Genomic DNA, 19731 nt, shown 5'->3' with positions numbered 1-19731 from the left:
CGTTCCCCCTCGACTCACTCATCATTTCAAAGTCGTAGAGCTGGTACTTGAGCACGCTGGACACCACAACCTCCAGGATCAGCACCACCAGGTAGAACACCAGGAAGTAGTTCATCGACCTGAACATCAAAGGACGAACACGTCTTTTAAAGTAGCCTACTCATTCTTTTGTGTCTTGAAGTTATTACTCAGTATTCATCAGTCTTTTATTTCTGCTTTGCATACTAAATAGAAATCTTCATTTTAATCTTTTTCCTACCTAAGGATGGAATGAGGACTATATAAGAACACAAAGGCAATATGAAAAAAATATATATATATACAGTATATATATATATATATATATATATATATATATATATATATATATATATATACAGTATATATATATATATATATATATATAATCTTCAGAATGACTTCTTGGCTAATGCTAGAACCTTTTATATTTACCTCGGGGATTCCTCCCGCAGCAGAAGGGTTAAAAATTATCTAGATTAAGTCTTTAGCCTCGAACTACACAAGATACATATTGCTCTGCCTTGCAACAAAGTAGCTATTTCTGCTCGGATAAAACCGTTGCAGCCAGATGTTTCTTGTGGTTATGAGATATGAAGTCTGATGTTTTACCTGTTAATTTATGTTTTGTTGCAATCTAGCTCAAATGATAGGTTGATAAATCAGGTTTCCATTCATAATTCAATTTCTCTTCAATAATCACCATAAAATAACAGTAACTAGAACATTATAAGATTCATTATTCTAGAGCAGGCATGACTGGTTCCAGAAATTGTGTCATGGTGAGATACAGGACCATAAATTTGTTGAAAATAGCAATAGCAGAATCCCAGGGTGTCAAAAATCAGTAAATAAGTAATATGAAAAAATAAACACAGCACATAAGAATAAAATAGTTTGCACCAAGCGTGACATGTAGAGGAAATGGCCAAGGAACTGACGAGAACAGAACATAATTTTGAACACGATTTTGACGAAGAACCGAACTTGACTTCAACGAGAAATTTTCAGAAAGTGACGAGAACAAAATAGACCTTTGGCGAGTTCTGAATTTAACAAGAACAGATGAAATTAACGAGAAAGAACAAGAACTTACTTTTCGACGGTGGAAAACTTCGAATTAGTCAGCTTGGAGTTGAGCGCCATCTTGGTATCTTCCCCTGTGTACACCGCCACGCCTGGGGGGAGTGGGGCAGGAGAGGGAGGTTAGTGTGGGGAGGAGGGGATCAGTGTGGCTGGGGAGGGAAGAGGAGGGTGGGGAGATAGGGAAATGGGGTAGGGGTAGCGTCAGTATGGAGGAAGAAGACGAGGAAAGGAAGTGGAGGGAAAGGTGGAGAGAGAAAGGAGACTTGAAGACTAGGTGAGGGTAAGGGATGAGTGGAAGGAGTGGCTGGGAGAAGGAAGAAAAATGGGAAGAGGGGGAAGAGAGAAGGAGATAAGGGATGAATCGAGGAAAGGGGGAGAGGAAAAGGGAAAGAAAGGGTATGAGAAAGGCGAGATGAGGGAGGGACAGGAGGGGAGAGAGAGGAAGGGATGCAGCAGGAGGGAGATGAGGGACAGTGGGGGAAGGAAGGAGGGGGGAGTAAATGTATGACAAGGAGAAGGATACGTGGAAGTAAAGGAGGGGTTAGTGAAATAAAGAACAGAAAAGGAGAGAGAAGAGAGGGAGAAGATGAGAGGGTGGGAGGAAGGAGAAAGGCAGGAGGAGAGGGAAGAGGTGTGGAGGGAAGGAGTAGGGAAGAAGAGTTAGAACAGACAGACTCTTACTTCAGCCCACACAAGTATGAATATATAAAAGCAAAATGTAATGGTTCGCACTTGCCTTCTTCAGTTATTTATTTATTTATCTGTTACCTAAGTCTCTAGAGAACCATGGGCATTGTTTTGAGCTGGGTTTGTCTGTATGTTTGTTTCCAGAGAGAGAGAGAGAGAGAGAGAGAGAGAGAGAGAGAAACTGACCGTGGATAAGCGTCGTGTTTTTTAGTCTTGCTCCTCTCAACAGCATATTCTCTGTACCCAGCGCCATCTGCTTGCTGTTGCTCATGTTTCTTTCGTTGATGCTGTCGTACCCGCTGTTGTTGCTGTGGTTGCTTGCAGTGTCGCCATCCCCCGTCTTCTCGTACAGCGTCAATCGTCCCTTAAAGTCGTACAGGTTGGCGTGGGGCAGCTGGGGAGGGGGGAGGAGGGGGAGTGAGAACCATTTTTTTAAGTGGCAAAAATGTGTACACCCGGGGCAAAAATTTCTCTATTATTACACCTCTTCTAGTACTCATTTCCCTCTGCTGGCTAATATTCCTAAGCTAAGAGAGGTTTCGTGTCTCTCTGCCGATATATTGTGCTCTGTTCCTCCAGTATTACACCTCTACTAGTACTCATTTCCTTCTGCTGGCTAATACTCCTAAGATGAGAGAGGTTTCGTGTCTCTCTGCCGATACATGATGCTTTTTGATGTGATGTAAGATAGCGGTACCAGCAGCCAAAAATGAAAACACATAATTCGAAAATACTCAAATAACCATAGCAGGGAAAAAACATATTACAAATCATAACAAAAATCTAGAAAAAGGACTACGAAATGAGAGACGTGAAGAGGCTGTGCGTACATTGAGCAGCCCCCCCCAAAAAAAAAAAAAAATCAAAAACAATCTAAACATACAAAAAAAAAAAGACAAATAGTGACAATAGACAACACATCCAACAGAAGACTACTTAATCTCTTCACTACGATGACGGCCTCTGCATTTTCGTCACCATTACCACCGAATTATTTTATTTTTATTCAGCAGTTTTATTCAATTCTGGTACTGAGGGGATTGTTAAAGGCTGTATATCTAGCTCCTCCGATTCAAAAGTCTCCCCCTAAATTAAATAGAATCGTTAGGAGGCAGCAAGATTAAGAAAATAAGTCACTAGTTTCACGGTGCTAAGTTTAATATGGCACTGGTTTTACGGTATTGGGGAAAATAAGTCACAGGTTTCATGATGTTATGTTTCCTCTTAAAAAAGTCGTCATGAGCTAGCAAGATTAAGAAAATAAGTTGCTGGTTTCACGGTCTTAAGTATAATGTCTCTCCCTAAACTAAATAAAATCGCCAGGAAGTAGCAAGATTAAGATAATAAGTCACTGGTTTCACGGTGTTAAGTAATGTCTCCCCTAAACTAAATAAAATCGTCAGCAGGTAGCAAGATAAAGAAAATAAGTCACTGGTTTCTCGGTAATGACAGGCATCAAAAATGCAAGGAACAATTGACAGCCTAGATAATAAGCGCTTCAAAAGATATTACGTTACATAAACAATGATAATGGGAGTAGGGTGTGATAAGGTACCAAATTTTCGATACCAAACCACAGTAACAAGAAGTAAGAATGTCGATTTTAGACAATACAATCTATAGTATGCAATGATATCCTGCTATGCAACAAAAACAATGGCGTAGAGCAGATAACACTGATAATGCCAAACACAGTGATAATATGCATGAATCAAAAAGAAAATAATAACTTCAACAACGACAAGACAGTGAGTAAAAAAAAGTAATCGATGTTAAACATCAAGTAAAATAATGATCAGGGGCATCAAAACTGAAATTCCGTAGAAACAAATCTATTACCGTATTCAGCGAAGTTTTCCACGAATTTTGTAATCAACAAAGCAAAACATGAGAAAACTGTGGATAAAGGAATGCAATAATTTCCAGTAAAAAGATATATATATAATCAGATTAAACAAAAGTAGAAGTTTTGTTTTCAGTAATACCGAGATGTCCTAGTTGGCATTGTGGGTAAGCACATGACTTCGCGCGTAAACAAACATGACCAAGTGGAAGATGAGTGGTGACGTGTGTTGGTTCATGTTTCCGCTTTAGTGTCGCTATTTTTCATCCTAGCTCCCTTGATGGTGCTTCCCTGGTAAGTACTGATGTTAACTGTTATGTGGTAGACTGTCAGACCAGTATAGGCTGGAATTTCGATAACATATACCATATGGATTATGTAACCACTACGAGTTTGCATGATTATAGGAATATGTTTATTGTTCATTGTTTAGCTTTACGTCGTGCTGAAGTTACTAGGACCTGTCAATAGTTTTATGAGTTATGACAATATGACCAAAATATGTTTATGACGATAAGGACTGTGAATCAGTTCAGATTAAGGCAGGCAAGTCGGTGTTGAAAAGTGAGTAGCCTTCATACTGCATAAGATAACCCACATGATATACTGTTTGTTGTAGGCCTATACGATTTAGTTTAAGCAGCAGAAATATCATACCCATTCACGTACGCCTCTCCCTGGGTGTTGTTTTCTGTATTTTCCTAATCATTTTTATTGTAAATGATTGTTTTCTGCAGATTTTTTTCCTCTTTTTTTGTCTAGTTTACTTATTTATATATATATATATATATATATATATATATATATATATATATATATATATATATATATATACATTAATCAGCAACGTTGGGTCTGGTTAGTACTTGGATGGGTGACCGCCTGGGAACACCAGATGCTGTTGGCATAACGTTCTCCCTACGTGTCAAGTGGGGTTGGTGGAGGATTAGTGCCCCTCCCTGTAAAACAATTAACTCTAAGCCCTTGGCCACCCCGTTTGGGATACATGGCGTCTGGCATAAAAAAGAAAAAAAGTATACTTAGCGAACAGTGCAATGGAAAATGTTTGAAGGTTATGCATATTATCAGCATTGCTGCGTATGTTTGTACTCTTGACTTGCAAAAGCTTGCAACTACCTATACAAATAATTAATGGGTAGTCATAAGATAAGCGTAACATTTGGAGAAGAAAACTTATTTTGGATAAAATGTGTTTATTATGTCTTCGTATCTTTGTCTATCTCTGTAGAGTTAGGTGAAGAGAGATTGACAGCTTGTATCATTATTACAAGTTTTAATTATATCTTTCAGTTGTGTCAGTGACGGAAGTGATTTTGCATGCCTTGCAGTGTATAATACATTTATTGGGTATGTTGGTATGTGAAGCAAAAATATTAATAGAAATCAGCCAAGTGTAGAAAGAACTATAGGGTATCTTCAGCATAATAGGGTATAATGTCCCTCGATTCTTGTGCATAGATTAGCCTGTAAATAAATATGATAATTTATAAAAGTCTTGTCCCGTCGTCTCACAAGCAAAAACACTTTGTAAACCAGTATGCGCTCATTACCAGTATTTCTGCGTCCTCCAAAATTTAATATTAAGCCCATGTGTTTCCCTCGACAGTGGGCACACTGACGAACCTTAAATGGAGACGGGGAGTAAACATTTGGCTGAACGTTTGTCATATACGGTAAATCATATTGATATATTTTTAAGCACTATTGTTTCCATTAATATTTCGTACAAACCGCAGTATGAAGGACGATTAAACACTGGCGTTATGCAGTTTTGTTAGTAGCTAGTTAGATGGGTGTTACTGTGATGGGGAGAACTGGCATTTGCCGGAGGAAATAAAAAAAAGAAACGGCTAACATACTGCATTTTGTTGTCGATTAGCCTATAGAAGTTATAATTATGTTATAAATTTTTGTGATGTTGTATACTGTATTCTTGTTCTGTATGAAAAAAAAAAAAAAAAAAATTCGTTGCTTACAGTCTGATCTTGGAGTAACTTAATTGAATAAGCATATTCGATTAGTGTATTCAGTATACTCAGTACCGTAAAATTTGCTTTTATACCGAGGAATGAGAATTTTGCTTCCGCTGCAGATGTCGGGAGTCAGTCGCGAATATACGTTACCGTACGGTAGTACAACTGTAAGATCCTCATTTATCCTGGCAGAGATTTTCGTCCTTCTGCAACTTATTTCATGTTGCGCAGTGGCTGAATAAAACAGCAGTTTGGTTCTAGATCCTTTTCTTATCTCCTTTTGTAACTACCGCATACATCTAGCATAGCCTAACCGTCTTCTTACCGCTTAGCATGCAAGGTGGGAGAGAAAGTGTCACCATGAGGTCCATGATGTCATATCGTTGTGACACCCTTATCCTTATCACACTGTCGTTCTCGTTATCTGCGGCTCAACATTCACGTGACGTCATGCAGTGTGATTTTGGTCGCATGCAGTATGATTTGGGTCGCCTAATATGACAGCCTTCGAGAAACACAGAATACTGAGCGATACATTATTGTTATTGATACACTTTGTTGCCTTCTAGTTACCGTAATTATTTTACTATACTTTACTTTTGGTTAAATTTATCTACAGGCGACTTTAACTGATGATCGACTTCTTTTCGTACTGGATTTATGTAGAAGGTAGACTAGTAACATTAAACTTCTTTTTTCACAGTAAACTGCTTGAGGCATAATTAAAAAATTAGTGGCTTCATTGTTAATTGTGGCTCAGAAAGAAAAGGGAAAGCGCTAGTAGTTATACTTGGTGCAGTGTATTACTTCTTAAATACCTTGATTATACAGTATTTATCTAGTGCAACGTAATGCAACCTGACCTAGAAAATTAGTGTAGCATCAGCGTCGTTGCTAGGTAAGTAATGTGGATTTAGGTAAAGTTGAACATATTTTAATTGCTTTTGCCTCTCTTGTTCTAGAGTCTATACGAAGTGACTGTACACAATACTTTTCGTTTGTGAAATATATTTACCGATGAACACTAGCACAGTACTTCTTAAAAAAAAAAATAAATCCATAACTTTCTGAAATTCTTTGGAATAGATCCAGTACTTCAGAAAAGGGGGGAAGTGATTCCTAGCGGCTTAACCCATTTCAGAAATCAGATAAAGATGCATTTTTATTTTGTTATAATCATGAGGACAATAATATAGGCAAGTGTGTCATCGTAGTGTAAGGATTATGAACCGTGTGCGTTTCATTAATAATTCACTTTTTGAGGACTCATTGTAAAAATGGGTTAGTTTTTTTTTTTTTTTTTTTTTTTTACACGATCCATGATGTGATGTGACCTGACCTGACCCGCCACTGACCTGACATTCGATGACTGCCCTGATTTGCCACAGTTGTTCTATGGAGGTTAGGTGATGGACCTCTGGCGGGCACACGAACGTCTGATGAGAGAGAGAGAGAGAGAGAGAGAGAGAGAGAGATTAGATACAAAATTTAGATGTAGGTTGCACTTTAGGTGTATAAAATGTACAGTTCTTAAGTTAAAACAGCTCTTACCATTATAATCATTAGTTAACTACGAGGTAACGACATGACGTATCTTTAATAAATTGCTGAGCTAGGGAGAGAACTACAATAATTATAGTCGAGTACGAACTTTGAGGTTAGTCTCGCCATCCAAATTCGCCGTGGTCACCTCACACTTGGCCTCGGGGTCTGAGGACATGAGGAGAAGGAGGTCACATGGGAACTGTTCCTCCGCCGCGACCTCCACGATGTCCCCCACAAGGATGTCCCGAGTCTTGATGTCCTGTGGGGCGAGAGAGAGAGAGAGAGAGAGAGAGAGAGAGAGAGAGAGAGAGAGAGAGAGAGAGAGAGAGATGGGGATACGGGGATAAGCACATGTTTTTGGACTGAAAGAAGCTTAGATATTCTGAGGTAGTTAAAGAATGATAGGTAACTGATGAAATTATACATATATAGACTGAGTAAGGGTGCAGTGTCTGTGGAAATGAGTTTGTTTTATCCATGTAATTGCCTAGCTACCTCCTTTGTTGTTAGGTAGTTAGAGGAGTTTTTAAATGATATAGAATAAGTCATGAAGTCTGTTGGCGTACTTCAGTATTTTCAGAAGTGTTCAGATAGTCAGCAGTAATCAAGCAGCAATCAGAGCAGTTCCAAATATCGCTGTGCACGTAGCTGAGAATGAGTAGGGAAGGAGTGTTGATTGAGTGTACAGTTGTGGGAGTAAATATTGACGCTGTTATGATGAACAGGAAGATGGTGAGCAAGGACTTGCAAACCTCAGTGACGCAAGCAGTTTTTAAATCCTGGTAATTTGTTCATTATTTTCTTAGCCAGCTTGATTCCAGTGCAGGGCCGGATCCAGCACTGAGGAAAAGGAGGGGGTGGGGTGCGTGATTCCTAGCTGACTTACCTGAAGTTTGAATTCATGCAGACTCAATATTTCATTCCCCAAACTTTATTTGCAAATCTCTGTTTTCACTAAAATAATTGAACTACAAAGTACATGTAAAATATCTATTACAAATTCAGTATAATGGTTAACACATTATTCTTTAAACTATTCACTGGCCTGCAGAAAACTGGGGAGGGAAGAAGGGGGGAGAGGGGGACGTACGCACCCCTTCTACATTCGTGCCTGTCTCATGCAAAAAGTTCTGCTACATCTAGACTATCTGTACATTGCCAGACGCCTTAACTGAATATAATTAAACTCAATGTTGCTACATGCTCACAACCTGAAGCCTTCCTGTAATGGCGGATCTGGGGTGAAGACAGGGAGACAAAACTCGACCTACCATGACCTTGCCGTCCCTGATAACCCTGGCTGGGGCGTTGTTGACCTTGTTGTCCTCGCGGTGCCTGAGCCAGTCCTCGTACCCCTGCTTCACCGCCGTCACCGTAATCACGAACACCAGCGGCAGGATACTTGTCATGGGCGATACGGGGCTCTCGATGGACAGCTGGTTCAGGAGGGAAGAGGTGCGGAAATCGAGAATGTTAGGACGTAATGTCGTGAACAAAGACGAGTTGAGAGAAAGCTGTTATCATTATCATCATCATTAATCATCATTCATCAATCATCATTCATCTGTCACCATCATCATCATTCATCATCATCATCATCAACCATCATTCATCAATCTTCATCATCTTCATCATCATGCTACGTGTAGCATATAGTACTGCACGGTTGTGGACTTCATCAATTCACTTCATTACAATAAACAGTGAGGCAGTGAGCATTAACTTTAGAAACTCGGCGATGAGAGCTTCAAACGTTTCTAAACAGTACATAAAAGTCCTTATTCTTCGACTATAATGTGGAACTGTTTTTGTGTGCAACTGTAGGTTTCTCCCAACCACACTTGTTACGTCCTCTCTCTCTCTCTCTCTCTCTCTCCACGAGTATGTATCAGTCTAGGTATCCATTCATCCATGCATCCATCCTTCCGTTTACTTGTATCTATCTATTTATCTGTTTGTGTATATCTGTCTATCAGTTGGTCTATCTATCTGTCCATCTGTCTATGTATATCTATCTATCTTACCTGTATAATGGCGACACATAAGAAGTAGAAGTTGGCCACTCGACGGAATTGCTGGAACAGATTCTTGGGCAGGAAGGTGATCACGGTATACTGAAGAAAAAAAGTAAATTAGATTAGATTAGGTTAGGTTAGATTAGGTTAGGCTAGAGAAGAGTAGGTTAGGTTAGCTTAGACTAGATTAGGTTAGGTTAGGTTAGAGAAAATTAGATTAGGTTAGGTTAGATTAGAGACGATTAGTTTGTTTTGTGCTGGGAAGGTTAAGTGAGGTTAGGTTAGGTAAGGGTCCGATAGGGTAGGTTATGTTTAGTTAGGTCTAGTTAGGTTACGGTAGGGTAAGGTGGCGTAGTGTAGGGTAGGGTAGGGTAGGGTAGGTTAGTTGGGTAGGGTAGGGTAGAGTAAGCGAGTAGAACAGAATAAGTTAGGGTAGATGAGGTTTGGTTAGATTTGGTTTGTGAATGAGAGGGTCAAGTGAAGCGGAGAGAAAGGTAGGGTAGTTGGATGGGCAGGTAGGTAGGTAGGTAGATTCTGATAAGATAGGTAGATGAAATTTGGTTAGTTTGTTTTACTTTCATTATGTTAGGATGGGGTAGGGTAGAGTAGGGTAGGTAGGTAAGTGGGGTGAGGTGAGGTGACGCCAAAGATCCAGAAATCTATTTGTTACACGCGGACAAAGGGCTAGTCCTCACACGTCATTGCTAATTCTACTTCCTCTCTCGTGATAAGGTAGGTGTATCCCAGTCAGAACTGGTGTTATCAGATCCGGTGTTAGGGTATTAGAGTATTTATGACGTGGTGGTGGGGTCACGTGGAGGAACGGCGAACGAGGTGATAGCGATGTCAAATCCATAAACCGGTCCCTGTAACAGCCGGAATCGAACCCGCGACCACACAGTCCCTAGCCCACCGCTCTGTCCATTTATTCATCTTCACCATACTCAACCATGATTAACCATTTCAGCCCCAGTACTTTTTTTTTTTTTTTATCTTGGTCTTGTTACTCACATTATTTTATTTAGATTAAGAGAGACCGGTAGAATTCGAGATTAGGTTTTTGCTTTACTCACCCCTTTATTACCATGGCGCACTTCGAAGTTGAAATAATAAAAGGAGTATTAATAAAGGGCACGTTGTCGTAATGAAGGGGTTAATGATTCATCCCTGCTGGGCGGGTTGAGCAGGCCACATTACTGGCGTGATAAGAGGAAAAATGATAAGAAAGTATGATAAGGCCATGTTCAAGATAAGGCTGGAGAGAGAGAGAGAGAGAGAGAGAGAGAGAGAGAGAGGCTTCATACCATCTTTTCCTTCGTGATTTATTTGCTATACAGTAACATATCAGACAGTGTTAAGGTGTAATATACAGAATAAACCGCCAAAGAAGAGGTGTCACGGAGTCTCTAAAACTTACTCAGAATAAGCAAATGAGGCGGGGGGTGGAGAGTCGGGGTGGGGGAAGGGGGGGTCGGCACCCTCCCAGGACTTGGAAAATGTGTCGCTAATTTTTAAGGGCAAATTCTTCTGATAGGGTCCTGCTACCTTTAAAGGGAATTATGCTGGTTGGAATTATTAGAATTTAGAATCTTTGCATTGATGAAAAGATATTCTCCTTAGTGTGTTAGAGTAAACTTATTTTTTTTCTTGTTCTGATATGGTACTTATTTATTACTCACTATTAGGTTTTAGGTGTATACAAATCAGAACATGAGATTTTAAGCACATAAATTTCGTACACATAAATTTTTTTCATTTATACTCATAAATTCGTGCACTAATTCCTTGGAGATCAGGGCAACTTCAAGCACTGTCATGGCCAACTACCCCTCTCTCCCTTCAGTGAAATGCCTGCCTGTATGCACATGCTTAGAATAGTTTACCCATATTCTGATACTGACTGTCCAATCGTGTAGACCGGGGTGTAAAACGAAAGAACAACCCCATTTCATTGCACCACGTTTTGGCTATTTTATTTTTTATTTTTTCGTCAGAGATAATGTAAGTGAAAGTGAGAAACGCAAACGTACAACTGAATTTTCCTGTAACTTGTATCCCAGCCAACGTGACTGGATCAGAGCGTGCCGAGAGCCTTCCCCTAACTCTGACGGCAAGGGCGGGTGTTACAGTGACCATGATACCGATACCACACACGATATATCTACTAGCATCCTGTTTCACATTCACTAGGTTACTTTTAGAGGCAGATATTGTAATTTCGACAGCAAGGACTGGTGTTACGATGGCCATGACACCGATACCACACACGATATATCTTCTTGCTTTGTCTCACATCCACCAGGTTACCTTTGGCGGCAGGTATTGTCATTTCCAGGAAGCTGATAACAGGCCTACATGCGATATATGAGCTGGGACTATCATTCACATCCACTTGATTACGATCCCCGTGGTTGATGATGCAGTCGGTAACACGCAAGAGGTTATTAAGGTATAAGAGGCAGAATTATTAATGGCTGAGAAAGAGGTGTTAGGCAGTATCCTTAACCAGGTAAAGTGGTGCCCATAGTTTGATAACAGGCTTACGTGGGATATACACGCTCACAGTATCAGTCACATCCGCCGCAGATTGACTTCGACGGCCATGTTTGGTGCTGTTATCCCGTAATATCGCAAGCAGACGAGTTTCCGGAGCACTTTTCTGTGGCGACTTTATTTCGCGTATTGTTTTCGTAGCCTTTTTTCTTGGCGACTTACTTCACGTATTTCTTTCGGAGCATTTTTTGGGGCGACTTATTGCACGTATTGGTTGCGTAGCACTTTTTTCATAGCGACTTACTGCACGTATTGGTTTCGTCGCAGTTTTTCTTATTTCACGTATTGTATTTAACATTCCCGTATATGTTACTCGTATCGTGTTTTTTTTTTTTTTAACTATCGTCGTAATTTACATCAGAAATATACAAGAGAACATTAACTCTTAACTCCGATTATGTTCTATTTATTTTATTCATGCTATCTACACACAAATATACTCAGCTTGAGAGGCTTTTCGTGCTGGAGGGGTTAGATTTATCCTTCTTTAATCCCCTGAACACTGAGCGATTTTCCGAAGCTGAGCAGAATCGTCTGTAAGCAGCCAGAATAACACGACACAAGACAGAATGAAGGAGTTACCCCTTCAGCAAGTTTCTTCACTTGGGTATTATTTTCATGCCTACACCAGGAAACACTTGGGTATTATTTTCATGCCTACACCAGGAAACTAGTATTATTTTCACGCCTACACCAGGAAACGCTTGGGTATTATTTTCACGCCTACACCAGGAAACACGTGGGTAGTATTTTCACGCCTACACCAGGAAACACGTGGGTAGTATTTTCACGCCTACACCAGGAAACGCTTGGGTATTATTTTCATGCTTATACCAGGAAATTGATAGTAAGCCCCGGTGTGATAATCTGTTTGCAGTCACGTATAAATCCATCACGGGTTAATACTGAGGGGAACGGGGTGGTATTATTAGCGATGGGGAAAACAGAAAATTCGTTTATTATTATTATTTTTTTTAATGCAAGGAAGAAGGAACCAATGGCCAAAATCCCGCAAGATTGTTCCCTCCAAGAAAAAACAAAAACAAGATAACAGAGAGCCAAACTGAAGTTCTGCTGGCAAACTTAATTGGTCAGTACTTGGAGAAACGCCGAGATAATAAACTGGCATCCCTTCAAAGGCTGGTGGTGTAGAGTGCCACTCAGGGGTTAGTGAGGCTGGTCACCCTCACCTTAAATGTCGAGACTGAGTAGCCTAGCCTGATGGGGCAAAGAGAGAGAGAGAGAGAGAGAGAGAGAGAGAGAGAGAGAGAGAGAGAGAGAGAGAGATTGGATGATAGGATGGATGGGTCTTCGTTCATTTACCCTTCAGTACAAGCCACTCTTGGAAGGGTGTAGGTGAAGGCCAGAGAAGAATGTGCAGTAGTGTAGTAAATCAGGGAAAATGACATTGGCGAGAGGCGGAAGTAATAACCCGGTGCCCCATAAAAGCGTCATGGCAGGAGAGGGATTGAATCGGATCATGTGGTGTCAGATAAGAGAGGGGTGAATTAGGACGTACAATGCCATATGAGAGGGGGGTGAATAAGGCCATTCGGTGTTAGATAAGCGCCAGCCTCTCCACCGATAACACCGATAAGCAACCAGCGACACCTTTGCTTAACCACAATCTGTATTCATGTACTTGCTTAACTCATTTTATCCTGGGACTTTTATTTATTTAGTTAGTTTTTATTTTTTTTTTGTAATAGCCATCCCCTGACGATTTTATTCCGCTTGAACTAGGTGTAACTTTAATAAACCCCCAAGAATTTGAGAGGCCATTATTAAGTCGGAAAAATAGAAAGCAGCAGGAATAAACTAAAAAAAAAAAAAAAAAACGTTACTTGGATTTCGGTGTTGTGTAGATGATTACTTGTTTGTGTATTTACCTCGACTCCTGCAGCGGGAGAACACTTTACAGAATAACCAGTCAATATTAAAGTGAGGAAATGGGACCACACAAAATTATTCAGAGCGATTCACAGCTCTGAAGGCTCGTTTGTGGCAGAAAGTGATTCATACCTTTGTACTTCCCCGGGACTCGTATTTAAAGGGCATCATAGCCAGTTTCAACAATAATCAAGTGTCCATTGCAGTTCACTAGTAATGGGATTAATTCTGTGTTGTCATTAACTCCTCTCCTCCCCTCCGCTGCCTGACGTCATTCCGAAGTTGAATAAAAATCGTTGTAAGGATTTAATTGTTACTTCTACTACTTCGGTGGCAGTCATTGTGTAGTTATAACCTTAGACTGCATTGAGTTTCTGTTAGCCGAGTAAAGCAGTCCGTCGTGAGCTGGAATGCCATACTAAGTAGTTTTTTCCCTTGGTCCAAGCTTTACTCGTGATTTTGTAGTATTTTTGGTGAAGTTATTCTAAGTTATTCATGAGCATAGCAAAAACCGTCAGTCCATAGCCTAAATAAAACTGAAAGTAGGTACGTGACTGGCAAGGGTTTAAGGCGCAAATTATATCACTTCACTCCGATGACATATAGTATTATTGCTACCACCAGACGATTTGACTTCGCTTAGGAGAGAAATTTATAGTGATGGAGTAAAATAATATGGCCTTCAGTCTTCCTTTCACCATTAATTTTTTTTTTTTTTGGCAGGTTCAATAAAATCGTCTGGTAATAGCAAGAATAAAATGAAAAAGAAATACGTCCTCTTCTGGAAGGGGTTAATTAAAGGTAGAAAGGAAGTTACGTGCATGACCTTACCTGTGCCGTCTTGAGCCTGTTGTCCCGGTAATTGGGCATCGATACGGGTTCCTCCAAGCCCTCTGGACGCTCTCGATTCACGAAGATGGTCCTCGTTGCTCCTTCCTGCTTCTGTTGGGGCGGAGGGGAACAGCCGAACATGAGAAAAAGGGGTACATGAGAAATTGGGAAATATGAAAAGTTTTTGGAATGTTGCATCATCATCATCATCATTGTTATCGTCGTCGTCGTCATCATCATCATCATCATCATCATCATCATCATCATCATCATCATCACCACCATCATCATCATTTTTCCCACGCAGGGATGGGATGATATCAAATGAATTACAGCATCACAACATCAAAAAACCAATACGAGAGACAGAGCAAAACGTAATAAGCAAAGTGAAAGTCTTCCGTACAAGGACACATTTATTTTTTTAAATTAGGTTTGCTATGAGTATACGCGACTCAGGGACTGAGGACTGGGGGAGTTTGGGAGCTAACGAAGAGCAAAACACAGCTATGCCATGTACCATATTATCCTCTTAAATCTTACTTGAAATCCCTGGTGTCATAGATTCCTTAAAACATATCGATCGTCAGTGTCATCCCAACTCTGATTTCCTCCTAAAGACGCGGTGAGGCACGATCGAGAAACTAGACGAGTATATACCGTAAGTGGGAGAGCTGTTAAATTCTTGCCCAGTGAAACAGGCCACTCACTCACCCATTCAAGCCCTCGGCATCCTAGCTTCAACCTCACACCATTTTATTTTAGGTTTCTTTATAGGGTTAAATAAGAGATGCCAAACCTCTTATCATGAGCCGAAGGTAGAGAGATTAAAAAAAAAAAAAGAGTGAAATTAACACTCTCAGTCCGATTATCTTTGTACATAGTTCTGTTTTTATTCTTGTCTCTATTTGATTTTGGTAAGAGTCTCCATTAACCCCTCCACAACCCAGTGTCTCTCTCCCTAAGCTGAATAAAATCGTCTGGAAATAACAAGAACACAAAAAACAGGGGAGGGGGATCGTGGTCTTGAAGAGGGTTACGTCCACTAGAATACGAGCCAGTGACGAGAGAGAGAGAGAGAGAGAGAGAGAGAGAGAGAGAGAGAGAGAGAGGCAAACCAGGGGCAGATGATGGTAAGGGCTTCTTGCTGACACGCCAAGTTGTTTTGAGCCCGTGTGCGGAGTAGGATTGGCCACATTAGCACACTCCATTCTTGCGCCGGTTAGACTGTGGGACAAGCGTGGTTTCCCGTCCCCCTCCGGAGTCCGTATATACCCATTCAGTGCGAGAATGTCATTTTTTAATTACTTTTGCTGCTATACTGCTTTCAGTACGAGAACCTAAATTTTTATGCCCCTCTATGTATATGGTCGGGGCATGTAGTGTTGGCCATGTCCGTCCTTCCGTCCGTCCCGTTTTGCGTTTAGCTAACTTCAGAAGTAACTGTTAAAGTTACCTTCATTAAACTTCATACACAGGTACATTATTGGTGAGAGCATTTCAACCATGCCAAACTTTGATGGCCTTGACCTTCCGTATAACCTTGACTCCACTTATCTTGATTTTGCCTTTAGCTCATTTTCTTGAACACAATAAAGGATGTCATCTTATAACTTCATACACAGATGCATTTTGGCGAGACCACTTTAACCATGCCAGAATTTGATGTACTTACTTGTTTCCATTTGCGAGACAGCTGTAGCCCACGGCGGGGCATTCATGGCTTATAGACATATTTCTAGTTATACCGTTCTTGCTGCTACCACGCGATTTTATTCATCTCAGGACAACACGCTGGTAGTGATGGAGTTAATGAAGGCTGACTCTCACCCCATTAGTTCGAAAAGCCTTTCTTGAGATAGCATGTATATAACAGAAAAGAAAAAAAGTCATTGGATTGTCCCTGATGACTTCCTTTTTAGTGCTTTTCATTTCCATACGATATTGTAAGGCTAAGGGGAAACTTTCTAGAATTCAACACCATAATTCCGGTAACTTTATGTTTTCTCATTCCATTTCCTGATTATATTCAGTTTAGGAGAGACTGATGGAGGTGGAGGGTTTAGATACAGCCTTCGTCAACCCCGTCGGTACAAGAGACTTTTCCTAAGATGAATAAAATCGTCTGGGATAATGAAATAAAAAACCCACGTGTAAAAACGACAAGAAACTTCAGGCAGTCCACTACATCCTTAACTTCTTTAGTCCCATACCTCCCCCTCTTTTTTTTTTTTTTTTTTTTTTTCCCAATTTCGAGAGAATTTTGTAACTGGAGAGGTGAGATAAAACCTTCATTTACCCCCTTCACTACAAAAGGTCTCCCAAAAGCTGAATAAAATGTTGTAAATGTATCAGTAATAAATCAGTAAATCAGATCACAGGTATATGTGAATTAACCCTCCGTCACTTGCTATGCCCATCACGTCCTTGTCTGTGTGGATGGCGAGGTGACTCCGTGGACGGCTGGTGTCACCAACTCATAGGAAAAAAGACGTCTTGAATTGAGATAGATAGATAGATAGATAGATAGATAGATAGAGAGAGAGAGAGAGAGAGAGAGAGAGAGAGAGAGAGAACAAAATTACCCAAACAGATTTTATCCGCCTTTGGTGAAGAGGTAGAGGGAGAGCCAATGAGTTTACTTAATCCTCTTAAGAATAATCGAGCAGTGGTCAAAGAGAGTCAAAATTTATCCAGCAAGACCAATTTAAATAGTTTTTATGCGATTAAGATCAAACTTGGTGGAACAGTTGCAGGTAAGAACGGAGAATTATCAGTCAAAGATCAAGGTCACAGGACAAGATCAGAGTTCCACCATGTGTCTGTGTGTAACCAAAACAGCAAGAATAGTGTTGGTCGAATTTGGACCAAAGTTGGTGGAACGTTTGCGAATCAGCCAAGGGTTTCACCTTGGCTGATTCTGAAGGTCACAGGACAGTCAGCGCGTTGATCAGTTGGTGGGTGGCGGGTGTTGCACTCTCTGACTGTTCTTTGCTTTTCATTTGCATTTGTTACCTGCAGAGAAAAGGCCTCTCCCTACTGAAGCGGCATATTTATTTATCTTCAGATGAGAGTAATGATTAAGATTGTGTGTGTGTGTGTATATATATATATATATATATATATATATATATATATATATATATATATATATATATATATATATATACTCAGTATAAGTATTTATTGTTTTGTGGTGCATAATCCTTACCATACTCTTTCTTCTGAAAGCTTTAAATTTGGACCCCATGGTTGGCTCCTTGTGCTGTTGTTGCTCCTGAGACTGGGGCGATGTGTGCGCGTGGTGAGACAGTGTTGCCGCCTCAGGAGTGTGTCATTCCCTAGGTGTGGCAGGATACTCTGTGGCGCTGCTGGGTAGGGACTGCGGGGTCTCTGTCATCCTGGTCAGAGACTGCCCTTGGATATGTGGTGGCAGTCAGGTGCGCGTGTGAAAGGTGGGCTGGGAATGGTTAACTGTTGGAGCTGTAGCGTCCTTCGTACGACAAGGACTTTAATATGGTGCCTGGTTAGAGTACTTCTTGTGTTGATGACCTGTTACAGAAGTTTTTAATGGTTGGCACTGTAGCTTCCTTGTTTGAGGGGAGTGCTTCAGTTTGGTGTCTAGTTCTGTTGGTCGTCTGGTGGTGGTCTGGTCTGCGTGTAAATGGCTAATGGGAAGTGATACCCGATTGGTATTGTAAAATCACCTGACTCTCCCAGGTGTCAGGTTTGATCGAAAACACTCACACTGATATGTCACCTGGTTTTGCCCTTGTTTTGTGTCTGAGTTCAGTTATCTAACGCTTGAGTTTTTTTCCTTTGATGTAAGCACGCACTTTGACATACGGCTGTGATAGTGTTTAATTAGTAGTAAGGAAGGTACGGTAGCACTTAGAACTTTCTGCTTTGCTTTGGGTGTGTAAATATGACACTTGATTTTACAGTTAGGATGCTTGACGCGTTACAAACAGAAATGGTGAATGGTGGTCTATGTCGTTTAATCAGACACTGCCAGCCACTTCCTTCGGTTACCTACAACACCTGGAAATATTATCATTAGTTTTTTATTCAGCGTCCGGTAACCAACCACACCTGAGGTAATTTATCTCCAGTTTCACCGGATGTTGCTTCGATTACCTGTGCTTTTTGTCGTGATTGTTTTAAGTAGCCTACCTGGTTGTATCCTTTGCTTGATACTGGTGTAGTTTTTGTATTTTTGTTGAATATTCTTGTATTTTCTGTATTGTCTGCTTGATGTTCCTGTATTTTTCTGTATTGTCTGCTTGATTTTCGTGTATATTCTGTATTGTCTGCTTGATGTTGCTGTATTTTCTGTGTTGTCTGTTTGATGTTCCTGTATTTTCTGTATTGTCTGCTTGATGTTCCTGTATTTTTCAGTATTGTCTGCTTGATGTTCCTCTATTTTTCTGTATTCTTTGCTAAGTGACCCTGTATTTTTGTGTGTAATGGCCAAAGACCCCAGTGGATAAACGTCTTAGATTCCTTCTTGGATTATACTTTCTTGTAATTTTATATCAGTTGTAATCTTATTTATTCTTATATACATCAGTGTCTTTGTACCAACTAAGGAGTGCTATATGTCCCAGTTCGATTAAAATTATTATTATTATTATTATTATTATTTTTAAAGGGTATTTCTATAGTCTTTGTCAGATTCTTTCAACACTTTGACTGGACTGACACCCTGGTTCTCTTGTCAGTCTTGTGTGTGTGTGTGTGTGTGTGTGTGTGTGTGTGTGTGTGTGTGTGTGTGTGTGTGTATTGGCTCGTCAGAGATGGCAGTGAAGTGATATCTAGTGGTGACGATTTTCCTCAGCTTCTCTGTTAAATCGTCTCCCCATATATCGAAAATAGAGTTGTTTAGCGAGTCCTCAAATCAACGCTTGTGCTGGCTGTGTAATGGGGTCGTTATTTTCATGTCAGGTCGCGTGCAGTTAAACATCTGAATGTTTCTTGTACTGAATATTAACTGAAGGAAATGTTTGCTAATGTTTGCTAATGTTGTTTTCTGAAAGTCTGGTATATGCTAATGAAGAGATGAATACAGGATTGCACAAGACGGTAAGGCGAGAAAATTGTTGTCATTGCAAGAGAATCAATATCACTGCAGAAAAGATTATATTATTCGTTAATGGAAGCGTTTTATTTATTTATTTAATTTACTGGTGAATATTTGCCCTACATATTGTTTTAGATTTTGCATATACTGGCGTCGTCCTCTTTTTTTTTTTTTTTTTTTTTTTTTTTT

At 40.2% G+C, this 19731-nt stretch overlaps 1 protein-coding gene across 1 annotated transcript in view; it reads right to left on the bottom strand.

The window, feature by feature from the left end:
- The window catches only part of LOC145412435 (phospholipid-transporting ATPase IF-like), a 31438-nt gene extending 15765 nt beyond the window's left edge, over nt 1-15673 (bottom strand). Inside the window, exons 1-10 of the mRNA XM_080282321.1 lie at nt 15581-15673; nt 14463-14573; nt 9198-9287; nt 8445-8609; nt 7280-7432; nt 6984-7064; nt 2114-2185; nt 1978-2044; nt 1115-1196; nt 19-119 (exon numbers count right to left, since the gene is read on the bottom strand). Of these exons, the coding sequence (XP_080138447.1) occupies nt 19-119; nt 1115-1196; nt 1978-2044; nt 2114-2185; nt 6984-7064; nt 7280-7432; nt 8445-8609; nt 9198-9287; nt 14463-14573; nt 15581-15673 (1015 nt within the window). The remainder of the gene's footprint in view (nt 1-18; nt 120-1114; nt 1197-1977; nt 2045-2113; nt 2186-6983; nt 7065-7279; nt 7433-8444; nt 8610-9197; nt 9288-14462; nt 14574-15580) is intronic.
- Between the last annotated feature and the right edge of the window lie 4058 nt (nt 15674-19731).

This window comes from Coenobita brevimanus, chromosome 93 (genome assembly GCF_032717465.1).
Source record: "Coenobita brevimanus isolate Jiangsu-jjx chromosome 93, ASM3271746v2, whole genome shotgun sequence".
NCBI lineage: Eukaryota > Metazoa > Arthropoda > Malacostraca > Decapoda > Coenobitidae > Coenobita > Coenobita brevimanus.
Note: the sequence above shows the minus strand (reverse complement) of the source record. Positions and strands in the feature narration are given on the sequence as shown.